The sequence below is a fragment of the Acomys minous genome (assembly GCF_964271855.1).
Source record: "Acomys minous genome assembly, chromosome: 3".
NCBI classification, from domain to species: domain Eukaryota; kingdom Metazoa; phylum Chordata; class Mammalia; order Rodentia; family Muridae; genus Acomys; species Acomys minous.
The window spans coordinates 54870842-54897874 of NC_140485.1; the positions used below are offsets into that span (position 1 = coordinate 54870842).

General features: G+C 38.8%; 1 protein-coding gene and 1 long non-coding RNA gene across 6 annotated transcripts in view; one reads left to right on the forward strand and one right to left on the reverse strand.

Annotated features, from left to right (window-relative positions):
* The window catches only part of CKAP5 (cytoskeleton associated protein 5), a 95494-nt gene that overhangs the window by 66640 nt on the left and 1821 nt on the right, over positions 1–27033 (reverse strand). For 2 of the 5 annotated variants that reach the window (XM_084776675.1, XM_084776678.1), the window contains exons 2-3: positions 3243–3336; positions 765–958 (exon numbers count right to left, since the gene is read on the reverse strand). In XM_084776675.1, the coding sequence (XP_084632801.1) occupies positions 765–958; positions 3243–3299 (251 nt within the window). In that variant the 5' untranslated portion in view covers positions 3300–3336. Of the gene's footprint in view, positions 1–764; positions 959–3242; positions 3337–16002; positions 16052–23916; positions 23936–27033 lie in introns of those variants that run through there. The other 3 variants (XM_084776676.1, XM_084776677.1, XM_084776679.1) reach the window with 3 other exon arrangements.
* On the forward strand, positions 16169–26546 carry LOC311594740. The gene is made up of 2 exons (XR_014778202.1): positions 16169–18866; positions 24307–26546. It is a non-coding gene; the product is annotated as an uncharacterized lncRNA (long non-coding RNA).

Here is a 27033-nt window from a genome sequence, read left to right on the forward strand (position 1 = left end):
GTCAAGGCCAGCTTGGTCTAAAAAGTGAGTCTAGGACAGCCAAAGGCTACACAAAGGAACCTTGTCTTGAACGCCCCCCTTCCAAAAAAAGGCAATCATTTCATTAACATTGGTTATAGTTAACCAAACTGTCAAACTGATGATGTTCACTGCCATGGCTTTTGAAGTCTTTCTTGTAAAACTAACTGACTCAACTTTTTCTGTGTGCAATTTATCAGTGACACAAAAACTAGACTTAGAAAAATCAAGTTAGTAAAGTAAAGGAAAGTGAGTGAATGGAACTTCTTTCATCCACAGCTGGAGTAAAATAGGCCAGGAAGAACAAATTAGAATTCACTATCCCAGAGACAAAAGGCCTAGGAGGAAGATAAGATAAATGGTGATTCTAAGGTTTTGGTTTTTTGGGTCTTTTTTTTTTGGGGGGGGGGGGGGTTTGAGTCAGGGTCTCTCTGTGTAATAGCCCTGGCTATCCTGGACTCACTTTGTAGACCAGCCTGGCCTCGGACGCACAGCAATCCACCTGCCTCTGCCTCCTTTTAATCCCAGCATTCAGGAGGCAAAGGCCAGCTTGGTCTACAAAGTGCGTTCAGGACAGCAAGGGCTCTGTTACACAAAGAAACCCTGTATGGAACCCCCTGCCCAAAAAAGAAAATGAAAAACTATTAGTATATTCTAAAACTATAAAAGAAGCTCTACAAACACACATAAATTTATCTGTGTATCACTATAGATGTTTACAGAATTCTAGGAAAGAAATTACTCACTTTCCTGCAACATGGGCATTTTCAACATAGACAAGTGCAGCTTCTAGTCCTTTCAACTGAACCACAGCATTGGAATCAGTGACAAATTTTTTGATTAATCCTAAGTATTTGGACCATTCTGGGCTCTTTTCATCCTTGATTTTCTGGAAGATCTTCAGGGCCTCTTCATACCCACTTAATCTTGCTTTCCACAGCTGAAAAAAATTAGCATTTTGAAACAAAGTTAACGAAATTATTCAGTAATAATCTGGAGAAGTTAAAGAATATTCCATGTCAGAAAATTTGAACAAAATACCTCTGTAACAGAAAAAAAGAAAGGAGCTTAAGAAATTCAGACAATTAAAAACAACAAAACAAAAGAGTAGTTGATGAACAATTTGTTTGTCTTGTTGAAACAGGTTCTCTCTCTGTCCTGGAACTCATTATGTAGACTAGGTTGTCCTTGGAACTCACATGCCTCTACTTCCCTAGTGCTGGGATCAAAGGTGTGTGCCACCATGCCCAGGTTCAGTATATTTAAGAATGTTTTGCCAAGCCAGGCATAGTGTGGCACATGCTTTTAGTCCCAGCACTCGGGAGGCAGAGGCAGGCGGATCACTGTGAGTTCAAGGACAGCCTGGTCCACAAAATGAGTCCAGACAACCAAGGCTACATAGAGAGACCCTGTCTCGAAAAACCAAAAAGGCTATCTAGAAATCCAGAGAGGTACTCAGTGGGTAAGGACACTTGCTGTCTAAACCTGATGACTTCAGTTTGAGTCCTGAATTCAACTCACAGTAAACTGAGCTAACCTTCTTAAAGTTGTCCTCTGACTTCCATAGATGCCGTGCAGACACATATTTTTAAATTTAAAAATAAACTACAACTCAAGTCATTACAAATATTTCTCAATTTATATTCAAGCATTACTAATATAAAGATGTGATAACTAAAAGATCAGAAATCACCTTAATGGAACTTTCCACTCTCCAATATATGAAGTCTTACTTGTACAATCACTAGTCAGATTTATACTATAAATTTTAATCAATAACTTGATATTTAGTTCCTGGATTTCAGACACCCATCTTGAGGATTTATAGTATTATTAATGTACGTAGTAGATATTTAATATATAAAGAGCCAGTATCGCCTCAACCCTTGTGAGGTTTACATTCCAGCAGTAGAAAAAGGCAATCTGTTACAATGTGACTATGAAACATCTCTCACAGAGCCCCAGCTAGTGTAGCTATCTTGGAAGGTTATGGATACTTTAACAAGTATGGCCTGGCTGGAGGAAATGTCACTGGAGGTTTGTCCTGGGAGTATTACACCCTGTACTGACCCCTTCTTATATTCTCATTTTCTGTTCTCTAACTGCGATGAGGTAAGAAGCTCTTCTACTGAATGTTTCTACTGCTATGATATCCACGAACTGATTCCTTTGAAAATAAATTCTCCTTTAGCTCTCTCTCATGTGTTGGAGTCCCTTAAAAAGTAACACACAACCATTCAAATAAGCTTAAAATTAACACTATTCAGTTCTACAAAGGAGAAGAGACAATAAATTAGCAAAGGAAAAACAATTTCATGGAAACAATACCCTTGCCCCTATAATTTGAGGGTTGGTAATCTCACACAGCCACAAACTTGCTATGTAGCTGAATTTGGCCTCAAACTCCTTAATCCTCTTGCCTCAACCCTCCCAAATTCTGGAATTATGAGATTATGCTACAAAAGGAAAGTGGATTCTATTCTAAGACTTTATGGCAAGAGGTAACATCGTATATCCATTTCTTTCTCATTCATTCTATTAAACTTTTAGACAAGGTCTCTCTACACAGCCAAGGCTAGCCTTAAACTCACAACCTTCTTGCCACCACCTTTCTTTCTTTCTTTCTTTCTTTCTTTCTCTCATTCTTTATTTTTCTTGAGGCAGGGTCTTATCATTTAACTCTGGCTGGCATGAATTCTATTATATAAACCAGGCTAGCCTGGGACTCACAGAGACTTATCTGCCTCTGCTGAAATTAAAGGTATGAGCTATCACACCTAGCATTTGCCACTACTTTTCAAATGCTGGGATTATATAAGCATGCTAAGCATTATTCCTACTCTTATAAAGAAAAAAGAAAGAGTTGGGAATGTAGCTAAGTTTGTAGAGTGCTTGCCTAGCACACACAAAACCTTGGATTCAATACGCAGAACTTTGGGAGGCAGAGGCAGGTTGATTGCCTTGAGTTAGAGGCCAGCCTGTTCTACAAAGCAAGTCCAGGACAGCCAAGGCAGAGAAACCCTATCTCAAAAAGCCAAAAACCAAACCAAACCAAAACAAAACAAAAAACCCAAAGCCAAAAACAACAGAAAAGTTAATTAAATAATAATAATATGTTCTTAGCAAGACCTCAGTGTTTTTTAAAATTGCCCATGTTTTTACATTCTACTTAGTAAGGTAATCAACAAGTTAATGATATAACATTTAAGTTCTAGGAGTCTTACCTTGTGTTCACATTTCTGATCAACTGGTAGTTTCAACCACTCACTGTCATCTCCCATTGTGCTTCTAGTTTTTTCCTGGAGTTAAAAGTAGTTTCTAGCCAAATAAAAGCAGATAATAGATACTCATTAACACTAGTAACCAAGTAGTTTCTTACGGAAAAGGAAAAAAAAAAAAAGACTTTTCTTAGGTTATTTCATCACACATGTATAAATAAGAATTAAAAAGTCCATTCTTGGATCAAATGCCTACTACTTAATTCCATTAATAGAACATTTTTCTTTTTTTCTTTAGGTTTTTCAAGACAGGATCTTACTAGGTTATGGCTATCCTCAAATTTACAAAGATTCGCCTGCCTCTGCCTCCTGTGTGCTAGAAATAAAGGTGTGTGCCACAATTGGCTAACTAAGAACATTTTCTTAATCAGAAAATATGAGACATGGAGGCAAAAGGATCAATAGTTCAAGATCAGTCTCACCTACATTTAGTAATTTTGAGGGTAGCCTAGGTTACATAGACACTCTTCTCAAAAATGTAAAAATTTTTCTTTTTTTCCTGTGTAACAGCCTTGGCCTCAAACTCCCAGAGATTTACGTGCCTCTGCTTCCCAGGTGCTGGGATTAAAGGCATATACCACCACACCCAGCTTTTTTCTTTCTTTTTTCTTTTTTTTTTTATAGGATGGAGAGATGGCTCAGGGGTTAAGAGCACTGGCTGCTCTTCGAGAGGACTAGGGTTGAATTCCCAACATGGCAGCTCACAACTGTCTAAAACTTCAGTTCCAGGGGATCTAATTCTCTCACAAATGCAGGCAAAATACCAATGGGCATAAAATAAAAATAAATAATTTAAAATTATTTATGTATTTTTTAATGCTCTGTCTGCATGTATGCCTGCATCCCAGAAGAGAGGATCAAATGCCATTATAGGTGGTTGAGAGCCACCATTGGTTGCTGGGAATTGAACTCAGGATCTCTGAAAGAGCAGCTAGTGTTTTTAACCACTTAAGTCACCTCTCCAGGCCCCGCGGGAGCCTACATTAGCAAACAGAGGAATGTGCTTGTCTACAGAGGTCCCCTTCTCTGTCCCAACCCAGGACAATGGATTTTCTCATAGATGAGAACCACACAGAAATTGTTACAGATGTCATCTATTCTTCCCTGTTCCCTCCTCCCCTGACAGGGTTACTTTGTGTAGTCCTGGCTGTCCTGGACTCACTTTGTAGACATGGCTGGCCTCCAACTTACAGCAATCCCCCTCTCGTCTATTCTTTAACTACCACACCCAGATTCTATTCTATCTACTGGTTTTAATTATTCTGAGACAAGGTCTCATGGCTCAGCCTCCTGAGGGGTAGGGTTGTTTATATAAACTAGTAAAATGTTTAAAAAAAAAAACCATAAATGATTTGTTCCTTTGTAAATATTCTGTGTATTTTTTGCTGTTGTTTTTCAGACAGTTTGGCTATGTAGCCTTGGCTGGCACAGAGCTTGTTACGTAGACAGTCTGGCTTAGAACTCACAGAGATTCACTTCTTTTCCACCTCACAACTGCTGAGATTAAAAGTGTGAACCATTATCTCTAGCTTAAACCACTGTTAAAATATATTTTTTTATTATGTGTGTGTGGGGGGGGGGGCGGGGTCCCTTGTGGAGATCAGGTCAGATTCCGCAGAGCTAGAGTTACAGGCAGTTGTGAACTGCCTGACAGGGGTGCTGGGAGTTGAAATCAGTCCTCTGGAAGAGCAATATTACGGAAACATCTCTCCTGCCTCATATTTAAGCAAAATTTTTTGTGCAGTTTATAGTCAGTGCATTTGGGGGAGGGGGTTCGAGACAGGTTTTCTCTGTGTAGCCTTGGCTGTCCTGGACTTGCATTGTAGACCAGGCTGGCCTTGAACTCATAGGAATCTACCTGCCTGTGCCTCCTGAGTGCTGGGATTAAAGGTGTGCGCCACCACCGCCCAGCTAGTCAGCGCATCTTTAACAACTTTATGTTTTTCATTAGGAAAGACTTAATCTTTGTTTGTTTTTTAAGATTTACTTATTTATTATGTATGCAGTTTTGCCTGCATGTATGCCTGCACACCAGAAGAGGGCACCAGATTTCAGTATAGATGGTTGTGGGCCACACCATGTGGTTGGGAATTGAACTCAGGACCTTTGGAAGAACAGACAGTATTCTTAACCTCTTAGCCATCTCCCCAGCCCTGGGGTTTTGTTTGTTTGTTTTGGAAAAACAATCTTACTGATTATGGAAATAATGTTACTGAAGAAACTTTACCATTAACTATAGGAAATAGATAAAGAAAAAGTATTAAAATGAAAATTTACTTCCAGTTAGTAATTAAAATGAGCATAGTATATAAATCACAAAAAAAGACACAGATGCTCCTCTTTTAATCTTCTGTGCTTTGTTTCTGGCCTAGGTTGGCCTTGAACTCACTATGTAGCTAAGGTTAATCTTAAAATCCTTATCCTTCTGTGTCCACTTCTCAAGTACTGACATTATAGGTATGTGCCAGGTAAGGCCTTTTTTGCAATTGCAAATATTTTCATATTTTTAAGACTATGACACAACACCCACATAGCACTCTACCCTGTGAAAAGTACTGCAATTAGCAATCTTACTGTGCTTAAAGTAAATTAATTCTCCTGAGTTTATATAAACTATGTGAAGGTGAAAAAACAAACCTTTCTTTCCCCTTTATATACTAGGTTAACAAAGCTTAGATAACCTGTCAAAAACAACAAAACTGGTATATACAGTGAGACCACAAAGTCTTTTTCTTTACACTTTACTCCTTCCCATCAAACAGAAGGAAACATCCCAGGAGGGAAAATGCTTAAAAACAAAGATTAAATCACAATATTTTACTAATATAGGTAGAGTTATTCTTAAGACTTTTCTCCCAAACCTTCATTTGGGAGAATCAAATCTTCCAAAGCTTGAGAAATAACAGCAGTGTTTTAGAGCAAAAGTCAAACCTTAATAGAGAATTTATAGACATTCAAATTCAGCAATAGTGAACTAGCATACTAGTTTGGTAAACCATGTGGCTTTTACCTTTGTTGAAGATGCAGATACTCTAAAACCCATCAATTTTGCCTCTCCCTCTCCCCCATCTCTAAGATTGATAGACTGAAAGACAGATTTCCTAAAATTATGCTAACTCAGTAAGATCTACACAATAATGTTCACAGGAAAGTTGCCATGGTCAAAGTCATTTATCAATAGGACAATAAATAAATAAATAGTGGTATATTTTTTTAAAATATATCGATGAAGCCTGGTGTGGTGGTGCACGCCTTTAATCCCAGCACTTGTGAGGCAGAGGCAGGCGGATCACTGTGAATTCGAGGCCAGCCTGGTCTATAAAGTGAGTCCAGGACAGCCAAGGCTACATACACAAAGAGACCCTGTCTCAAACCACCCCCCCTCCAAAAAAAAATTGATGCAGCCAGGCGTGGTAGGTGCATCCCTTTAATCCCAGCACTCGAGAGGCAGAGGCAAGTAAATCTCCATGAGTTTGAGGCCAGCCTGGTTTACAAAGTGAGCTCTTGGACAACCAAGTCTATATACAGAGAAACCCTGTCTCAAAAATATAAACAAACAAGGGGGCTAGAGAGATGGCTCAGTGGTTAAGACCACTGTCTGCTCTTCCAAAGGACCCAGGTTCAATTCCTAGCATTCACACAGTACCTTACAACTGTAACTCCAATTCCAACAGATCTGACACTTTTATACCAATGCACACAAACTGAATAGCAACTGAAAATGAATGGAACTATGTAGTACTTTTCAAATTCTATAGGGAAGAACCTACATATTCACGTTCCCTAGGTGAGTGCAAGATGGTCTTGATCTAAGTTTGGTGAATCATAAAAATCCTAAGCACAGAATAATTATTTGTCTCTATAATTCAACTAAGTACATATCAAAAAAAAAAAAAAAAAAAACCCAGAAAGTAAGTGCTCAAGTAAGTACTTACACTCGCATGTTCGCAAAAATTACTATTCACATGGGGGGTGGGGTGAAAGAACCCATGTCTATCAATGGATGATAAAAATGCCAATATAGCCGGGGGGTGGTGGCTCACGCCTTTAATCCCAGCACTCGGGAGGCAGGCAGGCGGATCGCTGTGAGTTCGAGGCCAGCCTGGTCTACAAAGTGAGTCCAGGACAGCCAAGGCTACACAGAGAAACCCTGTCTCGAAAAACAAAACAAAAGCCAATATAAACATTACTGCCACAAAAGGGAAAATAATACTGATAGATGATAGATATAACATGAATCTCTGAAACATTATGTAAATGAAAGAATACAAACCAAGACTGATGTTATGGATCGTGTTTATTAATTCTAACTCTCCAAGAGGCTAACGTAGAAAGCTGTGGCAGGATTGCCAAGAATATAAAGCCAGACTGGGCTATATGGTGAATTTCAGGGCAACCTGGGTTAGATTTGTGAGACTTTGTCTCACAAGGTAAAAAATGCCCCCTTATTATAAGTTTCTCTTACACACGCTATCTAGATTAGGTAAATCCAAAAGCATCCAGGTATTAACTGCGAGGGATTGTAAGGATGGGAAAATGGAGAGTAAATGCTTACTGAGTGAATGCTTAATGGGCACTTTGGAGTAATGGAAATGCTTTGAAATTAGACAGAAGTAGCAGTTGTACCACTGAACTGTATTAAATGTCACTGAATTGTTCATTTAAAAATGGTTAATTTTGGGCTAGTGAGATGGCTCAGTAGGTAAAAGAATACATCTGATGATCTAAGTTTGGTACCTACAACCCATGGTGCAAGGATACAACTGACTTCTGGAAGTTATCCTTAAGTGTTCAAAAGCATGTGCATGCATATACATATACAGTAATCAAAATTAAAAATTTTATGTAATTTTATTATGTGAATTTCTCCTCAAAAAAATTTAAGTTCCCCAGTTGATTTAATAACCCACAGAGACCTTTTAAAATCATAAAAGCTTTAATGTACCATAACTGGGCAGGTATACGTTTTCTGATTTACAAATACACATAGGTAAATTGATATCTAGAAACAACAACAACAAAAACCTGGTATGTTATCTAGGAAGGGTAGTATACTTCTGTAATGCCAGTGCTTGGGAATCTGAGACAAGACATGCCAGTTTGAGGCCAACTTGGGCCACATAACAAGTAGTAAGTTACAGGCTAAGGCTAGTCTCAGCTCTATGTCAAGACCCTGAAAAAAGCAAGCAAACAAACAAAAACTCTGATATGTTGTTAACCTACCATCCAATCAACAAATCAGAATAATACTGGCATTACTGCATCTCTATATTTTTTTCCACCTCTCTTTTTGTCTGCAAAAGAATTTCCTTAAATAATGTTCAAATCTGTCTTTTTATTTGTTTGAGAGGATCTTTCTACATAACTGTGGCTGTCCTGGAATTCACTATATAGAGTGCTTAGATTAAAGGCATGAACTGCCACACCCAGCTTAAGTCTATGTCTTAATCAAAACTTTCTTCTTTTGAGGGACAGTCTAATAAATCATGTAGCTTTGACTGGCCTGAAACTTCCAGGTAGAACAGGCTGGCCTCAAACTGATAAAGATCCTCCTGCCTCTGTTTCCCAAGTGCTGGTATTAAAAGGCATGCACCACTACACTCTGGCCCAATCACTTTCTATGTAACAAAATCTGACTTTGGTCATCTGAATAAAGTATAGTTTTCTATGAGTTGCTATTTCAGTCACCATTTTGTTTGTGAGTGTATAAATGCTAGTCAAACTGTGATCCAAAGGCTGGGGCATAGCTCACTACCCCAGTGCTTATCTAGCCTGTGTGAACCCTGTGTTCTCTTCTCAGCCCTGAAAACAAGTATAGTTCAGAGTCATGTGATTGTCTACAAACTGTACTTTCAGAGATAAACAGATGTGGAAATAAACATTTAGAAACTTATGTAGCATAAATTCTAACTTATTTTACTGTAGTAGGTTTATTTAATCAGGTTTAAGTGTAAATTCAACAAGGAAAGTAAAAATAGAGTAAGGCTGTGAAGTAAATCAGACCTTGAATCGACTTCTAAGCAAAAGTTAAACAATCAAGACATCAGTTCAACTGTAAAAGGAGACTTTGAAGGATTGTTAGTAAAATTACATTTGCTATCAAAATTGTATGCTTCTTTTTCTCATCCAGTGGCTTGTTTTTTCAATTTTATTGATTAACTGACTGCAATGCTCAGGATTAAACTCAGGACTTCATGCATTTTAGGTCAGTGCTTCACTGAGCTCCAGCACCAGTCAAACTTGTATTTTTCAAAGAGAGGCTGGAGATGTGACTTGGTACAAAGTTTGCACTGTACACACAAAATCTTAGGATCAATCTCCGCTCTGCACAATCTCAGGTGGTACACCCTCAATTCAGAACGTGGAGACAGAAAGATCAGAGTATTAAGGTCATCCTCAACTCAAGTTTAGGACAGCCTAGGATACATGAACCCATCTCAAAAACAAACAAAAAATAATCAAAGACCATATAATATAAATGTAAATGAATGCACAGAATGACTTGAAAAACAGTAAAAAAGAGAAGATAAGCAGCCAGAAAGCCATGAAGAGTTTAAATGAAAGATGATGGTAGCCTGGACCTAAGAAAAGTCATGTGCCCAAATATTGTTTTAGTGAGTTCATGGGAGAGGGATTTTAGACAAGCTGAGTTAAGATGTGCAATAATTACAAGTACAACAAGACGTCAGACAAGTACTCATGTAGGCAGCAGTTGGAGACTCAAGCCTGGAGCATCAATAGACATATGTAACTAAAACCAAGAGAGTAGATGACATCACTGAGATAGAGTACACAGTGAGAAGTCCAAGGATAGAGTTTTAGATTAAAATAGCATTTAATAAATAGAACAGGAAGAGCCTGGGTGGTACTCAGGAGGTTGAAGCAGGAAAATTGTAAATTGAGGTTACAAGACCCTATTTTAACAAACAAAAAGAACAACCCTCCAGTCCCAACAAACAATAAAAATAAAAAAGCTCTACAGTTCACCATACACAGTGCCTGCCTAGCACACACCCAACCAATAAATACTAGAAAAAAAAAGAAAGAAAAAAAAAAACCTGTACTCATCCTAAAAGTAGTAAGTCATCAAATTTCAGGTTTCGTTTTTGAGAAAATTTTTATGACTTTCTATTTTATCTTGGAATCTAAATTGTTTAAACAAGTTATTGATACCCTGTACTACAGACTTGGAGAAAGGCCAGGGATATGTTCCTTAGGTAATATGCTGAGTTGACAACATATGTAAGAAAGCAGGAATAATACTCTACCATTATTGTGTGTATTATATGAGTTAATTTACATAAAACTCTTTGAGACTAGATACAGAATCTAGCAAGGATTCAAGTGCTCAAAAATACAACTAGTTATCATGTTACTCCCAATTTGAAAGCATTTATTTCACTCTTAATTTTGACTTTAATTTACAATTTTATAGAATTCAAACACTCAAAATGACTTTAGTTTTTTTAATTTGCTTGTGATATTTTAAAATGATATATCCAATAAATCAAACTGAACATCTAAAAAATAAAATATACTACACAAGATACACAGACCCCTTAATAGTTTTATGGCCATTTTACTTTTGTTAACTTTTATTGATGCATCGGCCAAGTAAAGAAGTGAAACCAGTCCTTCTCCCCCTTTTAGGTAGTCTCCCTAGACAGCTCAAGCAAACCTCCAAATTCAAAATTTTTCTGACTCAGTTTCCCAATTTACTGGGATTAAAGGTGTATGCCACCACACCTAATTCTGTTATGTATTTGTCATTAAAGTAACTATTGGAAAGGCATTCTTTGTCTTAACTAACAATTATCATAAAGAAAGACCATACTCCCTGGTCCAGAATTTATTCTGGAAGTAATGAAGAAACACAATCTGTTTAATATGGAACACATGTAGAACAAAACCTCACAGTTTCACAAACGGTCACAAGTTAAAGACCTGAATAATTTCTCCTTACAGAAATAAAATACTTTCCAATATATAGCACAAATTAAAATAAACAGTAATAACCAGAAAGAAGAAAAAAACTAAATGTGTATCAACTGATAAATGGATTAACTAAAATGTGGTGAACTAATACAGTGAACTATTAGGAATATAAAGAAATAAAATATGTATAAACTTATAGCATGGACAACCTACAACATTATGCTAAGTCAAAGGATTCTATATGGCATGATTCCATGTTTAAAAAATGTCTATACAGTGTTGTTTTTTTTAAAAATAAGATTAGTAAATGTGTAAGACTTGAATGTTCAAAAGCATTGGGGGAAAGGGTTTAAGAGTTTCTTTTGAAGATAATAGAAATTCCCAAAGTTGTTTTGTTTTGGTTTTTGTTTTTTTGTTTGTTTGTTTTTTGGTGGTACTGGGGAATTGAACCCCAGGCCTTGAGCATAGCAGGCAAGCACTCTACTACTGAGTTATATCCTTTGGCCTCTTTTGGAAGTAATGGGAATGTCCTTAAATTGTGCTGACAGTTATATAAAACCTAACCAAATTTACTAACAAAAGTCCTCAGGAGATAAACCATGATGTCCTCAGAGGTTTAGAATAGCACAAGTAAGATATATAAACAAATAACTATAATATAAAATAGACCATATGGAGAAAGTACCATAAGGGGCAAATACAGCTTACAGGAGTTCAGAGTGAGAGAGACTGTCAGTGACAACCTCATAGCAATGATGAGTGATAGATAAACTTTTTAAAAAGTGAGTATTAACAAGGAATGCTGGTAAACACCTGTGATTCCAACTGAGGCAGAAAGAGGCTTGTAAGTTTGAGGCCAGCATGGACTACACAAAAGATTCTGTCTCCAAAGAGCAAGGGACAGGTGGAAAAAGGAGTAACTTTATATTTAAGAAACATTAAAGGCAAAGTCTTTTATGACAAGAAGGTGTCAAGCATGTTTACAGAGATGGCTGAATGTAAGATCAGAGAGATTAAAGTCAGAGCATGGAGGTAATGATTCAGATAAATGATTAATAATAAAAATCAACTCTTAAAGACATCTGAGAGAGGAAACTGGAAAACAGAGAAAAGTAGATTTTGTTTGGGGGGAGGTAGTTGTTTGTTTTCCATTTGAAACATGAAGTTCAGTCTGGTTTTCAATTCCTGATCCTCCTGCCTCTATACCTCCAAAGTGGTGGGATTATACACTGTACCAACATACATGAGAAAAGTAGAGCTTTGAAAGTATTCCTCCAGGACTCAGAACTGGAGGTCTTATCAATAGGGATAAAAAGAGTGGGCAGGGATACTAAAGGGAGTTATATTACAGAAAATCAGCAATGAGGTGAGTACTGGGGGGAAATTCTAATGTGGAAAAGGAGGCACCATTCTAAGAGGTAGGGTGAAAAGCAGTACCACTGAGAAAAACATAAGTTCTGAGTTCTCTTTGGGAAGTAGAAGAGAAAGCTAGAAGAATGAATCTGGGTTTAGTCTACAGAAATGATCTGTAAAGTGGGGACAGGTGGGAGGCACTGTATTTAAGTGGCTAGAAATGTAACAGCAGTGTGAACAGAGGGCTCTGGATTTTATAAACAAACAAAAAACCCAAATTTTTTTATATTAAGTAACAGTTTAATGTTTTGTTTTAATGCTAACAAATAAAACCTCTGAAAGATAAATGATACTTGCTGTGATTCATATAGTCTGGTCCCTGTTAAAATATTCAGAAATTTCAAGTTGTCCAGTGATCCTAGGAGATTTTACCCCAGCCTGTAACTGAGGCAAAGGCAAAGAGGTCATTGAAAAGAATTTTGTTCTACCAAAGAATTACTCATTTTAATACCAATGTATCTAATGGTCTCCAAAGACCTCAAATATGAATGACATGATCTATGCTTTTGCCAATTAAAGTTTAGACATGATTGCTTATTTTTAGACCTGAGGTTAAGGCATGGTGGTGCATGCCTGTAATCCCAGTACTCTGCACTTGGGGAGGCAGAAGTAGGCAGATCTCTATGAGTTGGAGGAGGCCAGCCTGGTCTACAAAGCAAGTCCAGGGCAGCCAAGGCTACACAGAAAAACACTGTACCCGAAAAAAAAAAAAAAAAAGAAAAGTTTAAGATAATACATAAAGGCAGAACTTAGAATAAATTTCAAATTTTCTCATTTTGCAGCTTAATGTTTAAATAACACATTTGCTATTAACTACATGTCTGAGCATAAAATCGTACCATAAAATGCAGCCCCTAGCAACCTAGTATTCTTATTCTTCAACCACCTAAAAAATGAGGCACAGGGGGCTGGAGAGATGGCTCAGTGGTTAAGAACACTGCCTGCTCTTCCAAGGACCCGGGTTAAATTCCCAGCATCCACATGGCAGCTCATAACTGTCTGTAACTCCAAGATCTGACACCCTCACACCAATGGACATAAATTTAAAAAAGAAAGAAAGAAAGAAAGAAAAAGAGCACAGAGAGATCATGTGATAAATAATGTTAGAGCTGGGCTTAGAACTTGTCTCCTACTTTACAGTACATCCACTACTCTTCCCCAACTACCCAAATGCTCATAAGTGGTATTCTTTTATTTTAAATTTCTATGTTTTGACAGTCTACAATAAAAAGAGAGCTAGTAAATGGTTTGGTTTTACTTGGAGAGAATCATTGGCAGTTCAACTCTTCTATGGCAAATTCCCAAGCTCTTGACCCATAAAGCTCTTCACTATCACAAGAGCTCTGAATTTGATTACCATACCTGAACTCTCACTCTAGCTAAGAAAATACTACTGCAGAATCATAGTATGAATCTGAGAAACTTGAGGGAAGATTTTGCTTACTCAAAGCACAACCCCTAACCTTTATGCCAGTAGTTCCAGCTACTTGAAAGGTTAAGACAAGAGGATGACTTGATTCCAAATGTTTGAGAGGCAGCCTGGGTAGCATAACAATATCACCAATCTCAAAAACAAAACAAAACAAACAATACAAAACCAAAATCAAATCATATGGCCGGGCGTGATTGTTGGCTCTGTTTCTTAACAATTAAACTTTATTATACAACCCAACTAGCTTACACAAGAAGGAAAAAAGGTTAAAGGGACAAAAGAGTGAACCTTCCCGTATCTGTTCCATGAGACGGGTCCTTAGGTGTCTCTCTGGTCCCCTTTGCTGCTCCACACTTGCTCAAGCTCTGTCTGAACCTGTTGTTCTCTCCTCCCCATCTGCCTGAGTCACGTGGGAAGGGCGGTCTCCTTCTCTCGTTGAGGGTCAATTAAAAAAAAAAAAAGCCCAGGTGGGGTTCCTAGGTCTGTTTCCTGAATTCCAGGCCCAGGATGGCTCTACTCAGTCTGTCACAAGGTATTTATGGGGTGCCCCAAGGGTAAAGCCCACCAAGACTGCTTCCACCTGTGACAAAGCTTAATCTTTCTCACACGTAGTGACGCTTGCCTTTAATCCCAGTACTCGGGAGACAGAGGCAGGTGGATCACTGTGAGTTTGAGGCCAGCCTGGTCTACAGAGTGAGGCCAGGACAGCCAAGGCTAACACAGACCCTGTCTCAAAAAACCAAACAAAAACAAAACACCAAAATCATAATAAACCAGACCAGAAAGATGATCCACAGGAAGCAAGGAGCAAGCCAACTCCTGCAAGTTGTCCTCTGGCATTCACATTCAGACTGTGACATGCTCATGTTTACAACCCCAAATAAATAAATGTTCTAAAATTTTTAACCTTTTAAATGATCATTGACATGCAATTACACTAATTTGAAAAAAAGACAATAACTATAAAAAATAATGAACATGTATTTAGAGATCTTTACTCAAAACACATCTACGAAGGGCACACGGACTGAAAAAAGGATAAAATTATATAACTGTCATAGAATAAAGATTATTATTGTACAAGGCCAAAAAGAATCTCATCTCTATGTAAAGGAAGCAAAATGATAACACTTTCCTTCTAACAAACACCTTCACTGCCTCCAGATATCTCTATTAACAAAAACAGGAGTTACTCATTGCTTGTGTATTCTGCATTATGGGGTAGAAATTTGAACTGCTTTTCTAGCAAGTTATCTCACCAAACTTCAGCCATGGTTGCTTTTCTTATTCTGAGATCATGACCTCCCACATATTCCCTCAGAAACTGAGACAGTAAAGAGCTGTATCATTTACATTGTGCTATTTTATCAGCAGGAAAGAAGGTTAGCTGAACTCTAATAGGTGATCACTGTCAATGTCTCCAAAAAGGGTACTGGATACCAACACAGGCCTCTGGGGAGATAGAAAGCTAAACCCGCTGTGAATTAGGTCAACTTTGGAAGTTACTGTTTAACACTACCAAGGTGACTGAAAACCTAAAGCTAGCGGGAGGCTAGCCAGGTCTCTAAATCCCAAGCTAAGCACCCAAGGCCCAGAGCATTACTAGATTCAGCTGCAACCCCAGCCTGCCCACCAGGTTAAACTCTGGTAAAAATCAATCATCTCTTCACCCCAAGCAGGAACTAGTCTAGGGAAAGGCAGGTCATGGGCACCACTCAAACAACACATCCAAACAAACACCCTAAGGCAGCTTTCACCACCCAGAGATAGAGCTGATGCCCCGGCATTAGCACACTGCAGAGGGCATTGTTTTCACTCCTTCCCGGACTTATACTCTGAAAGGCCGGTTAAGTAGCCTGTACTGTCCACCAAGACCTCCGGATCAGCAGGGGATTGCTTCTCCCCTTTCCGCAGTCTGACACTTACGCTACCCTAGCAGGGAGAGGTCGGCCCTAATGTCCGCGCAGGATCAGCAGGAATACCAGGTAGCTGGCGGGAGGCAGCGACATTGGCAAGTCAGCTGCTGGGAACCGCCTCCTCTGGGGGCGGGGACAGAAGCACCACTGTCAGAGTGCCCACCCCACCCTCAATGCCCATCGCCACGCACAGTGAACGCTTAAAGGGACCGCGGCGACCTTCATCTAGAGGTCTGCAGGCCCAGGGTGCTGGCTCCAGCTCAGGAGTTTTCCAAAGCAGGAATTAAATGATAGAACAGCTTGGAAGTGGATCTCTGGTTTGGTAGTAATACAGGTGATGTCACAGAAATAAAGGAGATGACTAAATTTCCAGTATCACAATCTTCAAAGGGTGTAAAAAACAAAAACAAAAAAACTACTACAGACAATAGTTAAATATCCAGATGCCATCATGGAAGCTGCTTTTTCCATTAACCTCTCTTAGAATTAGCAATTCTTCAAACTGCAACACAAAGACACAGAAATTCCAGCAACTTTCAGTGCTTCCCTTTGCCTTTTCACAGACTTCCTTCACAGTAAAGGGAAGGCTCCTAGTAGTATCAGATCCAAGGAAGGTACTTGGAGGCAATAAAATAAAATAACTTCCCTTTTTTGTGAATAAAAGATGGCCTTTCAAAAATTTGACAAGAATTCACAAGTCTATGTAAACAAAGGAATACTGCATACAAATACAACTGGGGTATACAATTATCTAATTTAAAAGTTTTTTATAAATTTGTAGGGACACTGCATTAATATCTCAAGGAGTAAACTGGAACAATTGCTCATCAAGTAAGGGTATTTACTGAACAAGCACAGCAACCTGAGTTCAATCTCTGGAATCCACAGAGATAGAAGGAGAGAACTCTACAAGTTTTCTGATCCCCACACAATACCATGGCATGTGCACCCCACCCTCAATGAACACAATTAAAATAAAAAATATCTCAGGGAGTAAATACATGGGCTTTGAGATCTTAAAAGGTTATCATTACACACCAATTTTCAGTGAATTTTGTCTCTCCAACATAGAAAATGAAAAAAAGACAGTCCTCCACTGAATTTTAATTCTGCAGCACGGATTGAACAAAGGGACTTGTACATGTTAGGCAAGACTATTCTTATTGTTGGAGCTCTGTCCCTTGCTTTCTTTAAAATTTACTTTATATTTTGAAACAATGTTTCACTAAACTCAGGTTCCCTCTGAATTCTTTGTGTAGTCGAGGAAGGTCTTGAACTTGTGAGCCTCCTGCTTCAGTCTCCTGACTAAGATGGGAATACAGACCTGCACGCCGGGCCAGTTCCACAACAGAATTTAAATGAAGAAATACACTTTACTAAAGCCATCATGAAATCAACATAAGAACTAATCTAAAGACTATTTATAAATTAACATCGCTAATGTGAAATTTAGATTCAGAGGACAAGCACAGAGACTGAGAGTAAACTCAGATTAGCCTTAATCTGAAGGTTTTAGAGAATTGAAGAGAAACTAAACAGTCAAGATGTTTCCACAGTCCATTTATTGACAGTCCTGAATTAAGAATCAAGACCCTCTTTCATTATATACCCATGAAGTTATAGTTTTAAGGGTTTGTAGATTAGACTTCCTCATCTGCTTTATAAAAAGGCATCTATTTTTTTTATTTATGCATATGTGTGTATGTCTGCATAAGTTTATGGGGCATCACATTTGTGACTGGTGCTCAGAAAGGCCAGGAGAGACTACTCCCTAAGATAAGACCTTTATTTTAAAGTCAGGCTTACTGAAATATAATTCATATATAATAAAATTCATTTTGTACAGTATGGTTCTAAAAAACACATTGAGCTACATATCTATTACGACAAACAAGAGCACCAACAGCCCCAAACCTCTCTTGTGACCTTTTTAGATAATGTCTTCCTCACTTCTAGGCAACCACCAATCAGTTCCTATACTTTTGCCTTTCCAACAGTGCTATGTAATATCATATAGTATGTTGTGTTTTGAGTCTAGTTTCTTTTATTTACTTTTTTTTTTTTGTTTTGGTTTTTTTAAGAGACAGGGTTTCTCTGTGTAGCCTTGACTGTCCTGGACTCACTTTGGAGACCAGGCTGGCTTCAAACTCACAGCAATCTGCCTCCCGAGTGCTGGGATTAAAGGCATGTGCCACCACCACCCGGCCTCTTTTATTTACTATTAATACTAAGAATATAATAAAAAGAAAGAATATATAAGAATAAAAAGAAATAATAAAAAATTAAGAAGAATGTAATAAGAACAAAGAGTCCACTCTTTTACTTACTATAATATTAAGAGAAAGGGCTGAGGTTGTGGCTCATCAGCAGAGCTCTTGCTCATCATGTCTGACTCCCTGGGTTCTATACCCAGGAACATCTAAGTCAAAAATTAACAGCTCACCAATGCAGATGCATATAACAGTGATTTCTTCCATTTTATTACTTGATTGCAAGATATAAATACTATGTTCTTGTTTACCAGATCAAGACACGGACTTTACATGTTTTGAAAAGAAACTGCTAGCAGCCTTCTCATACAGATTTTTCTATGTATGTTCAGTTCTATTTCTCTTGGGCAAATACCCATAATGCTTTATGGTATGGTAAGTGTACATTTAATGTTATAAATAAATACTCAACTGTTTCCAAAGTAGCTGTATGATCCATTTTTTATGTCCCTTCTAACAATTTTGAAAGTTCAAGGGTAAGTGAATTACCAGTCCTAACTTCCTGTATCTGTTTTTATACCTAACAAATGAAGCCAGTTCTCTATGCAATTGTAAATGATTTGTAATACACTTTTTTTTTCCTTCCCTGAGACAGGGTTTCTCTGTATAGCCTTGGTTGTCCTGGAACTCACTATGTATATGTAGACCTGACTGGCCTTGAACTCAAAGATCTGCCTGCAAGGCCTCCCAAGTGCTGGGATTAAAGGTGTGCACCACCACAGCCCCACTGGAACGCGCTCTTAGAAAGAAACAATGATTGATCATTTATTATAAATCATAAATATCTTTGTGTGTTCGTTTTTCAAGACAGGATTTCTCTCTGTAGCCCTGGCTTGGCTGTTCTTGAACTAAGAGATTCACCTCCCAAGTGCTGGTGACACCACTGCTGCCAAGCTACTCTTTCAAACTGCATTTGTCAAAAGTCAAATCAAGTTACCTTTTCTTACCAACAATTTATATAGATCAAGAAAAAGTACTGCTAGTCAGATAAAACCAAAAATGTATCATTTAAATCCATTAGTTGGAATTTTCTTTTTCTTTTATTTTTTCAAGACAGGGTTTCTTTGTGTAAGAGCCTTAGATGTCCCGGACTCTCTTTGTAGACCAGGCTGGCCTTGAACTCACAAAGATCCGATTGCCTCTGCCTCCCAAGTGCTGGGATTAAAGCCATGTGCCACCATGCCCAGCTCAATTTTTCTTTTCCTTAAAAAAAATTTTTATGGGGCTGGAGAGATGGCTCAGAGGTTAAGAGCACTGTCTGTTCTTCCAGAGGTCCTGAGTTCAATTCCTAGCAACCAATGATGGCTCACAACCATCTATGAGATATGGTGCCCTCTTCTGGTGTACAGGTATACATGTGTATTTATTATGCACCCAGTGTTCCACCTACACGCCAAAAGAGAGCATCAGATCATTTTATAGATGACTGTGAGCCACCATGTGGTTGCTGGGAATTGAACTCAGGATCTCTGGAATAGCAGACAGTGCTCTTAAACACTGTGTCACCTCTTCAGCCTGTGGAACACGCCTTTAATCCCAGTACTAGGGAGGCAGAAGCAGGCGGATCTCTCTGAGTTGGAGGCCAGCCTGGTTTACAAATTGAGTCCAGGACAGCCAAGGCTACACAGAGAAACACTGTCTCAAAAAAACAAAAACAAACAAACAAAAGACTATATAAGAAGTTTGTTGAGAGACCTTTCAGACAAGCCAAGCTGCAAAGACTTTTAGACTATCCAAACTGCCTTGAAGAGGCCTAGACCAACTGAGTCATTTAAAAAGGATACTCTCCAATCAAGAACTTGAGGTTCTCAGCTTTTGAGAGCTGTCGCCTAGGTGGTGTGGGCTTTGATGATGCAGCTGTCTTTGAGTTGTTTCTGCTCCTACATACAACCCCCCCACACTCATATTCGTGTAAGTAGCCCCATTAAAACTCATTGGTTTACCAATTTGAACTTTTGGTGTTACCAATATTTCGTCTGTCATGAGTTCATTATCTGAGGCATGTGTATGAGTCTACCCAGGGAAAGTCTTGCCATACAATATGAACTCAGGTCATCTCAAGGAGGACCTCAAGGCCAACTCTCCAAGCCTCCAATCTGATTTTTCAATACTCAGATGGGCTTTTCTATGGCTTAAATAAAATTCTAAGATAATGTCTTCATAAAGCAAGTCATACTAAACACCTCTATTTTCAAAAGTGTACTTCTCTAGAAGACAAAAAGAAGCTATTAATAAAATTTAAGAAATATAAATATATGCCCCATGTTACAAATACCAAAACCTTTAAGAGAAAGACGATCTGGAGGACAGTAAAATAGCTCAATGAGAAAAAGTGCTTGCTGCCAAACCTGACAACTTGAATTCAATTTCTAGTACCCACAAGGTAGAAGGGAAGAACTGACTCCTACAAGTTGTACTGTCCTACACACACAATAAAAATGTATTAAACACCATTTAGGGGGCTGGAGAGATGGCTCAGTGATTAAGAGCACCGCCTGCTCTTCCAAAGGTCCTGAGTTCAATTCCCAGCAACCACATGGTGGCTCACAACCATCTATAATGAGATCTGATGCCCTCTTCTGGCCTGCAGGTGTACATGCAGACAGAACACCGTATACGTAATAATAAATAAATCTTTAAAAAAAAAATTTAGGGGTGAGCATGGTGGTGTACACTTTTAATCCCAGCAGTCAGGAGACAGAAGCGGGGGATCTTTGGGAATCTGAGGCCAGCCTGGTCTACAGAGTGATTCCAGAACAGCCAGGGCTACAAAAAGAAATCCTGTCTCAAACAAACAAACACAAAAAATAAACAAAACAAAACCCAAAACTCAATGTAGCAGCATTCATCTGTAATCTCAGTACTCCTACAATGAAATGGGAGGTAGAGACAAGAGAAATGTCTAGAAGCCCATTGGCTGGACCAGCTAACCTGGAATACTATGGCAATGTGGTAGAAAAAGAGATCTTGCTTCAAAAACACAAGGTATGGAAGGTGAAGACTACCAAAACTTGTTCTCTGATCTCCATGAATGCCACCCACTCTACCCTCCACCACCACCACCACCCCCACGACACACCACAGACAATTACTAAAATGGTGATTCAAAGACTGATGGGACAGGCTTATAAACCCAGGTCTTAGTGAAACAGAGGCAGAAGAATCACAAGTACATTTACAAACGGAATACTATTCAGCTATTATAAACAAAGAAATCTTAAAATTTGCAAGCAAATGGATGGAACTAGAAAAGATCATACTGAGTAAGGTAACTAAGACCCAGAAAGACATACTTAGTATATACTCAATTATAAGCCGATATTAGCCATATAATACAAGATAACCACACCACAATCCACAGACCTAAAGAAACTAAATAACAAGGAGGGCCCTAGGGAGGATGCTTAATTCTCATTCAGAAGGGCAAAAGAATAGACACCAGAAGTGCTTAAAGAGAGGAAACAGGACAGGAACCTACAATAGGTGTCCTCTGAAAGACTCCATCCAGCAGGGGGTCGAAGCAGATGCTGAGATTCACACCCAAACTTTGGGGTGGTGTACAGGAAGTCCTATGGAGCCAACAAATCTGGGCCCAGGGGGACCTACAGAGACTAATGAACCAATGGAGGACCATGCATGGAGAAGACCTAGACCCCCTGCTCAGATATAGTTGATAGACAGCACAGTCTCTGTGTGAGCCCCTAATATGTAGAGTAGGGACTGCCTCAGATATGGACCCTGTTGCCCACTCGTTGATCACTTCCCCCTGTTGGGGCAGCCATGCTAGACCACAGGGGAAGAGGATGCAGGCAGTCCAGATGAGATTTGATAGGCTGGGGTCAGATGGTAGAAGAGGAAGGCTCTCCCTTCTAAGGACTAGGGGAAGGGAGGGGGGAAGAAGGAGGGAGAGTGGGTACAGGAGGAGATAAGGGAGGGGGCTACAATTGAGATGTAAAGTGAATAAAATAAAAATAAACAAACTTGAGGCTGGAGAGATGGCTCAGCAGTTAAGAGCACAGACTGCTCTTCTAGAGGTCCTGAGTTCAATTCCCAGCAACCACATGGTGGCTCACAACTATCTATAATGTGATATAATGTCCTCTCCTGGCCTGCAGGAGTGTACACGGAGTGTTGTATACATAATAAACAAAATTTTAAAAAGGAAGTTAAAAAATAAAATAAGCAAACTTATAAAAAAAATTGTTTTAGCCAGGTGGTGGTGGCACATGCCTTTAATGCCAGCACTCGGGAGGCAGAGGGTAGATCGCTGTGAGTTCAAGGCCAGCCTGGTCTACAAGGCGAGTCCAGGACAGCCAACGCTACACAGAGAAACCCTGCCTCGAAAAAACAAACAAACAAAACCAACAACAACAAAAAGGAGAAACAGTAATTTTATTACTTAACATAATTAACATTGCCAGTGATGCTGAAGACAAACCAGGAGGAACCCAACTCTCTAGGTCACTGGGGAAGTGTAAAGTATTCTTAAAGCATTGTTAAAAAATCGTGGTGGCTCAGGGGGAGGAGGTCCCCCTCAGTCACAGTCATAGAGAAGGGGAATGGGGTGAAAGCAGGAGGAGGGAGGAATGGGAGGAAGCAAGGGATGGGGTAGCAATTGAGATGTAATATGAATGATTTTATTTTTCAATTAAAAAAAATTTCAAGAACATAAAAAAAAAAAAAGATTGTGGTGGCCCACACCTTTAATCCCAGCACTTGAGAGGCAGAGGGAGGCGGATTGCTTTGAGTTCGAGGAGAAGGCTGCACCTTTTGGAGCAGGATTGCACCTGGATTTGAGGAGAGACCAGCTTACAAGCCAGAGACACCTGGAGATCCATCCCATGGAACAGATACCGGAAGGTTTACTCTTGTTTCCCTTTAACCCTTTTTCATCAATATTAGATGGGACAGAAAGATAAGAGAGACAGAAAGATAGAAGAAAGAAATCCCTAAATGAAACTTTTAAATTACATGTATAGTTACGTTACAAATAGTTATATTATGTGCTATATATATACCTATTATATAAGTATTATATATCTAATATATATGAAATATATATAATAAATATTTATTATACATATAATAAAACTATTGCTCTCAAAACATCCATGTCATGAAAACAAAACAATTTTATTTTAAAGGTAGGAACACTATATTCCTACTAAAATGGTTAGAAAATTTTAAAAAAATAAATACATGAAAGAAAGAAACTGTTAAAACTAAGCGCAGCCAAGAATGTGGAGCAATAGAAAACCCCATTCATGGGGCTGGAGGGATGGCTCAGAGGTTAAGAGCACTGCCTGCTCTTCCAAAGGACCCGGGTTCAATTCCCAGCACCCACATGGCAGTTCACAACTGTCTGTAATTCCAGTTCAAAGGGATCTGACACCTTCACGCTAATGCACATAAAATAAAACTAAATAAATTATTTAAAAAAAAGAAAAAGAAAAAGAAAACCCCATTCATTGCTGATAAGACTGCAAAGCAGTATAGTCACTTTGGAAGACAGTTTGACAGTTTCTTATAAAAATTAAAGACAGTTTAACCGTATGATCCAACAAATTTATTTATCCAAATGACATAAAAACTACATCCATACAAAGTCCATATAAATGTTTATTAAAAGCTTTAGGGCTAGAGAGATGGCTCACCAGTTAAGAACACTGTTCATCCAGAGGTCCTGAGTTCAATTCCCAGCAACCACATGGTGGCTTACAGCCATCTATAATGAGATCTGGTGCGCAGGTATACATGCAGACAGAATACTGTATATATAATAAATAAATAAATAAATAAATAAATAAATCTTTCCAGCCTCAACTACAAAGCAAGTCCAGGACAGCCAAGGCTAACACAGAGAGACCCTATCTCAAAAAACAAAACAAAAAAAAAGCTTTGTTCGTGGGTGGCGGTGGCGCAGGCCTTTAATACCAGCACTCGGGAGGCAGAGACAAGTGGATCTCTGTGAGTTCGAGGCCAGCCTGGTCTACAGAGTGAGTTTGGAACAGCCAAGGCTACACAGAGAAACCCTGGTTTTCGAGAAAAACAAAACAAAACAAAAAAAGAAAAGAACAAATAAGTGAAATGCTGAGAAATTTTTAAGACAGTAAAATACCCCCCCAAAAAAATTCCTAATCAAATGTTTATGTACCAAGAGTACAAGAGAATACAGACCCAATGCAGACAGCAGTCCAGAGTTATACCAGTCCTTCTGTTCTGACAGTGGTAGAGGCCTTCATTATAAGGGCCTAGGCACTTCTCTACACAAGTAACAAATATAAATCTATGAATTTTCTAGTTTTCTTAGTGGAATACTTCTAAGCTTATCTGTTGAGAAACTGTTCACATCCAAAGACACATTACACTGATACACAGTTATACAGTCTTTGTTTAACTTTATCACATACAGCAGACTATGCCAGTTTAGGCTTGTTCAATACTTTTTTTTGGTTGGTGTTTGGACAATGTTTCTCTGAGTAGCCTTGGCTGTCCTCGAACTCACCAAGGGACAGAGGCCAGGCTGTCTTTACACTTGCTAAACAGCTGAGAATAACCTCTTTCCTCTCCCACCTAAGAACAGGAAGATGTGACCCATCGTGTCTAACTGACCTATTTTGTTCCAGGCATTGTGTAAAGTACTAGCATAATCTCCCGGGAAAAAAATATGCACACCTGTTTTCATTTCTGTGAGGAATTCTGACACAAACTGAAAATAACCTATCAAATAACAGTACATGAAACAGAAGAAAATGAGGTAAAAGGCATCAAATTAGTTATTTTAATAAGGACCTTAGAAAAATGTTTCTTTAAGGAGCTGACATATAAGTTAAGATGTGGAGTGATTCTCTTAGCATAGGCTTGAAATAAAGGTAAAGTAGGGTGGGACATTCTAGGCAGAGAACAGGAAAAGTCAAGGCCAAAGAAAGAAGCTTAATGTCTTGAAAGTTTAAGTAGTCAGGGTAAGTGCACTGATAACAACCTAAGCAAGGCTGGGTGGCTCAGTTAAGAGCACTTCTGCTCTTGCTTAGGATGCCAGTTCTATTCCCAGCACCCCATGGTAGCTCACAACCACCTGTAACCAGAGTTACAGGTGGTTGTGAGCTACCACGTGAGTGGTGACCTCTGTAGGCACCAGACACACAGGTGGTACACATACACACATGCAGACAAAACACTCACGTACACTAAATAAACAAACAAACCTAAGTAATGTCTTTGAACTCAAGATGTAAGAACATGAGAATCATTTAAAACCTCAAACCTCTCTACCACTGACCACCAAGAAACAATCACAGTTTAGATTAGCATCTCACCTTTAAAGTTAGCAGTGTGGCTCAGGCTTACAAATCCCAGCATGGGGCCAGGCATGGTGGCGCACGCCTTTAATCCCAGCACTCGGGAGGCAGAGGCAGGTGGATCACTGTGAGTTCGAGGCCAGACTGGTCTACATACAAAGTGAGTCTAGAACAGCCAAGGATACACAGAGAAACCCTATCTCAAAAAACCAAAATAAATAAATAAATAAAAAATTCCCAGCACGGAGGTGGCAAATGCATGAAATTTATATCACAAGTTTGAGGCTATCCTACTCTATATAGTGAGTTTCAGGGCAGCCAGGTGTATATAACAAGATTCCTCTATCACAAAACAATACAGAACTGCCAATTTTAAGCTCCCTCTTGTCCAACCACACTCAAAGCTGTCCATAAAGTAAACACTATTTTCAACTGACTTCCTAAATATTACCATATTTCTTATCTCTGGTAAGTACATCAGAGGGGGAGGCATCTACTCTAAATCTGTTCTTTAATTTTTTAGAAAAGTCATTACTTTATATACAATGATGCTAAGAACATAGACCCTGGCCACCTAACTTCAATTTAAATTTGGGTTCTATTAAGTCATATGACTCTGAGCAAGTTGCATAATCTTTCTCAGTTCCTTCATGGGTAAATTCTGACAGTTAAAAAAGATAAAGTATCATACACAGAGATCATCTTTTAAATATTAGGCACTGCTAGCAAACATACTTGAGAATTTACTTTGATCAAGGCCCAGGGCTGAGCTAGAGGGACTGTAGAAACTATAATTTGCTATAGTAAATTATTTGAAAGATAAATTGGCGAAACTCCCTTAGGTGCTTTTTCCCTGGCTCATAAGTGTATCTCTTGAATATAGAATAACATTTAACACCCAGCAAACATCAATTTCAGTCGAGTACATGGATGCACCTGTCCCCACAGACTTCAGAAGAAGGCATTGGAGTCTCTGGAACTGGAGTCCCAGATGCCTATGAGCAGACATGTGGGTGCTGGGAATCAAACTTGGGTCCTCACCAAGATCAACAAGTGCACTTAACCCTAAACTGTTCCTCCAGCTCCTGGTGGTAAAGATCTCGATGATATGAAACTTGCCAGGCAAGGTGGTTCATGCCTCTGATTCCAATATGTGGGAGGCTGAAGCAGGAGGATTGCTGAAGTCTGTGAGGACAGGCACATCCATGTGGCACATACATACATATAGACAAAACAATCATAAAATAAATACATCTTTAAAAATATTTTAACACTATCCAAAAGTATTGTTAAAGAAATTAATTATTTCTAATTGTTTTCTCCAAACCCAGGTGTTCATAATAAATTATTCATCTACTGAAATACTAAAATTGGATTACCACACAGCACACTTCATAATTTGTAAGTTGATGATCCAAACTTTAAAAGTAATAGAAAGAAAAGTATATGGCATATTGCTGCAAAATACCTTTG